This window comes from Camellia sinensis, chromosome 3 (assembly GCF_055761805.1).
Source record: "Camellia sinensis isolate YWXY chromosome 3, ASM5576180v1, whole genome shotgun sequence".
NCBI lineage: Eukaryota > Viridiplantae > Streptophyta > Magnoliopsida > Ericales > Theaceae > Camellia > Camellia sinensis.
In genome coordinates, this window is record NC_138963.1 from 159249871 (window position 1) to 159254472 (window position 4602).

At 42.8% G+C, this 4602-nt stretch overlaps 1 protein-coding gene across 1 annotated transcript; it reads right to left on the reverse strand.

Moving 5' to 3' along the window:
• Positions 1 to 301: 301 nt before the first annotated feature.
• LOC145821976 (uncharacterized) lies at positions 302 to 1387 on the reverse strand. Its single transcript, XM_082918541.1, has 2 exons — positions 1229 to 1387; positions 302 to 1147 (listed from the first exon to the last, which is right to left on the reverse strand). Exons 1-2 carry the CDS (start codon positions 1364 to 1366, stop codon positions 302 to 304), a joined length of 984 nt encoding a protein of 327 aa, XP_082774667.1. The 5' UTR covers positions 1367 to 1387.
• Positions 1388 to 4602: the final 3215 nt, after the last annotated feature.

A 4602-nucleotide genomic window follows, 5' to 3' on the forward strand; every position in this document is an offset into this window, starting at 1 on the left:
AGGTTTGCAAGTCAGTATCTCGCCGAAGTAAAGGTTTTTATACCCGAGGTATATAACCCCGAGAAGATTGCACAAAGGAAGCAAAATGAAAAAGCATGCAAAAATTTCTAAGTATAGAACTATGCAGAAGCAATCAACAGAACATCACAAGAACTAAAAACATCCATAGAAAGAACAGTTACAGTTACATATTGAAAAAGCTGCGTTGGCCATAAGAAGGAGTTTTGCATTGTCCAGAAATTAAAAGAGAGTACAAAGTGCAAAGTGCAAAAAAAGAAGGAAAAAGTACAAAAGACATTTTTCAAGACTCTTCAGTATTAGCAGCTGCAGGGACTGGGACCTCGGACGATTCTGGTGGAACCTCCTCGGCAACCTTTTCTGCTTCAATCTCAGCATCAATCTCAGCCAGCGTATTGTCCAGATTTCTTTCAGCCAAAAGAAGGTCGGATGATAGTTGCCCGATGGCAATTTCCTTGGGTGCCTCCCCAACCTCATCACCCTCCTCATCCAAGGTTAAATCCATAACTTGCTCAGCAGGAGGAGGGGACTTGGCTTCAGCAGCATCCTTGGGTTTCCTCACCAAGGCCTCATCATCATTTTTCTCTCCATCCTCATCCTCGGCATCAGCCTCAGTCTCTGATTCGTCTTCAACCTGACTTGGAGGAGGAAATGGTAAAGGAATGACATCGGCATTACGAAAGGGCGAGTCAACAGGGAGATCAAGCTTTTTTATCAGGGACATCCAACCTAGGGAAAATCCCCTGTTGCATGCCTGCCTGACTTGAAGTTTATAATCCTCTGCGACGTCGACCATACCCTGGGCATAGGCCTTTTCATCAGCCTCTTTGACTTCGGCCTCCTTGGTGGCCAATGCCTGCTGGAGCTCCTTCTCAGCTTGGGCCTTTTTTACTTCGGCCTCTTTTTTCTCAGCTTCAGCTACTTTTCGGATAGCCTCAGCAGACTCCGCTTTCTCTTCGGCCATCTGCTGGGCCTTAGTAGCAGCCTCGGCCTGATCCTCCAGTTTTTTCATCCTTGATTCAAGAGATTTGATCTCTTTCTTCATGGAAGATGCTTCCCTCTTCATATCAACCAATCTTTGCCGATTTTCAAAAGATTGCATTGAAAATGAATGGGCGTGCTGAATGGCCTGAAGAAAAACAGAAATGTTAGAAAATATTCTCAGTAAGAAACAGAAGGAAAAATCACAAGTGCGAACAGGGATACTTACTTGAACGGAGTGTTGGAGCATGAGAGCGTAATTCTCATACTCACTGAGGTCAGCATTGCGTTCCAAATCCTTTGGAAGGAGAAGAGCAGTGCTGAGGGCGACACCAACGTTAATATCGTCGGCACTTTCACTGGCCATAATAGGCCTATCCTCCAGAGTCAGTTCAGGGGCCCATGGAACGTCGGGCTTCTTGGACGCCGAGGTCGTCGCAGACGATGACCTCGGCTTTTTTGATTGTGTAGACCCTGAGGGTTGGGCCTCAGCAGACCTCTTGGTGGAGGCAGAGGTTGATTTTTTTCTTTCTGCCAGCTGAGAAATAGGCAAAGCATCCTCAACCTCGGCGTCAGTAACCTTGGCCTTGGGCTGAGCCTTTTTTGCTCTCTTCGGCTTTGGTGGGGGCATCGCATGCGTTGGTACAGCATCGGCGTCGGTTGGAAGGTCGGCAAGAAGATCTTGAATAACAGGCCTTGGACGAACCATCTCGGCAGTCTTTACAAGTCTTCGTCGACGTTTACGTTCTGGAATTGGTATTAAGTAGGGGGCCGAAGTGGATGGAAGATCGGCTGGGTCAGAGGTGGATCCTTGATCTGTTCGGGATGACGACGCGGTTACAGTTGTGGCAGTAGGAGGAGAAAGACTCTTTTTCTTCCTTTTTGGGACGTCGGGTAAAGTAGATTTATATGTCGGAATGAAGTTCAGCAACAGGGGAGCCTTGCGCTTATGGATTGGAAGACCAAGAAGCTTCTTTAAATCTTGTCTAGGGAAGAAGGATTGACGGAAGTTTTTTGGTGGTTGATGAAGATCTGCAGGACAAGCAAACAGACATTAGAAACAGACAAAATTTTAAAGACTTAAATAAAAACAACTAAGCGTTGGCACTGGGCTCTTACCCTTGCCCTCTGTAATTGTTCGAGGAAGAGGGTAGAGGTGGACATCTTCGTCTGGGCCAAATTCCCAATTTCCTGAAGCAATAAGAAAGTCATCCCCAGCCCCCTTGTTGGAGTCTGGGAGGTCGGCTACAATTTTGAACTCAGTAGACCTCGGCTTAAGGTAATAAACAAAGCCCCTTTCCTTCAGGTTGAGAGAGCACATTGTATAACAGTACTGAAGGTCGGCCAGGGTGATCCTAAGATTCTCCTGCCTAGCTAAAGCTATAATACCGTTAATCACCCTATAGGAGTTGATAGTAAGTTGCATGGGGTTCAGCTTGTAGAAACGAAGAACTTCGCGAAACAAGGGATTAAGTGGAAGCTGAAGTCCACATTCAGTAAAGGCTACTATAGGAAAGGGCATCGTATGGTCTGTGGGCATGATGTTATCACCATCCCCAGCTAGCTTAAGATAAACATCGGCTGGGATAGAGAATTCCTGCCTAAAGTATTCGAGTTTTGTTGGGGTATTTACCCTATGCCTCCACATACCCATTACGTCAACCTAAACAAAGAAGAATGTGTTTCAGAGGATGGGCGTTTAAAGAAGGGTTGCAAGAACCTCGGCAAAGACCTAGGAAAGGACTGATAAGGCTTGTTTCAGTTTTCCCTAAAAAATTGAAGATTCTACACACAACTCCTAAGCCAAAAAACTATAAAGATCAAAATCGAAGGCACAGAGATCTGGAACAGATACAAAAAAAAAAAAAAAAAAAAAAAAAAACAAGAAAACGATGACGCTTCAGAATCAAAGAACAGAGGTATGGTTCTCAGAAACGAAAGAAATACAGAAGTGAAAAAATCAAGAACAGTGGCAAGAAAAGTGGTGAAATAGTGCAAAAGTTCAAGATGTAGCCATGATTCAAGATACAAATAAATCCAAGGCTTTGAACAAAAGCAATAAATAACAAAAGGCAGACAAAAGCACATAAAGAGAACTAAGAGTGAAAGGAACAGAATCTTACCAGAACAAATGAAGCCGGGACAATATTCGCCGAGCTCAGAAATCGGTTGTGACAGCAAAGAAAGCTTCGCAAGAATGGAAGACTAAAGACAGTTTCAGAAGAGAGATTGAAGCAATGGCAGATTCAAAGAAAAAAAGAGCTTTCGGAGAGAGAAGGAGCAAGAAATCAGAATGAAAAAGTAAAGAAAGAAAGAGGCAAAGAAAAGTTTTGTCAAAAACTTGAAACGGCGGCAAAATTAGGGCATTTATTACGCCTGGAGCACCGTATACGTCAGACGGCGCAGACGGATGAAAAGACAGCCTAAAGGCGCGTCGCAGGAACGGGCCAATAAAAATAAAGCATTTGAAGGGAACGGTTAGAAATACATGACAGCTCATGCGCGTGGGAGAGTACGTTCGAAACCTTGTTCTCCGAAGAGAACACATCGGCTGGAAGTGGATTATCTCGGCTAAACAGTTTTTGAACCATTACTCAGAAAAGAAATGTCGAAATATCGGTATAGGTTCCATCACCTCAGAATGCCGAGGTAATAGAACCTAGGGGGCAGTTGTGGGGATATATTTTCGGAATACCCACACGTGGCATGGTGACGCCGACGTGTCAGCCGAGGTGCACGTGTCGTGGTAGTTAGGCCGAGATGATCTCGGAGTTGCCGAGGTTATCTCCGAAGATATCGGAATCCGAGATAAGCAAATAAGGGACAAGAGTCCTAAGACGAAGAGGGAACTTAACCAAGATAAGGATAAAGCTCTTAGGGAGTTTATCTTTATTTCTTAAGAAGTCCAAAGTAAGCACTAAATTGGAGTTCATAAAAGTCATACTTCTAGTAGGACTTGGATTGAATATATTATAAAAGAGAGGCACCCCCGTGGGTCTAAGGTATGCAATTTATATTTTCAGTATTAAGTTTAGCACTTGATTATCTTTGAGAGATATACTGACTTGATCGTCGGAGTGCCCCCGAGTGGAAGAACCACCACCGGAGCCTTTTCTTTCTGTTACAGGTTGCTGAAGCCATCTATTCTGCCTGTGCTCTCCAGTTGATCACTAAGCAAGCAGTGTGGTCAGATTTTCACCCACACAACTAAAGCTGAACACCCAGTTATCAGAGCTACCTTATTGTTTAACCAGACCGGCTGAAGCATTAGGCGATTGAAGTAATAGCTTTAGGCCTTATTTGTAAAAAGACCTCAAAATTTTCATATATAACCCTAAGTCATAATGAAATTTAATTATTTCTCATAAGGTCCACTTTTATAAAGGCCTCCACAAAATCAATACCAAAAAAAAAGAAAAAAATATATACTCCATTAGTATAATACAAGTTTTAAAATTTTAGTAAAAACTTCCACCAATTTGGTATATGTTTTTTCAAATGCACACATTTATTATTATTGTTATTATAATATTAAATAAATGTTCACATTGAAAAGGCCTCATAAATTTTAAAAAGCTTATAATATATAATTTAAAAAAAAGC

Excerpts from the sequence above, each read along its gene's own strand:
- LOC145821976 (XM_082918541.1), bottom strand. The coding sequence starts at position 1,366 with ATGGCCAGTGAAAGTGCCGACGATATTAACGTTGGTGTCGCCCTCAGC. Across the intron at positions 1,148-1,228 it reads TGCTCCAACACTCCGTTCAA|GCCATTCAGCACGCCCATTC; the intron begins GTAAGTATCCCT and ends GTTTTTCTTCAG.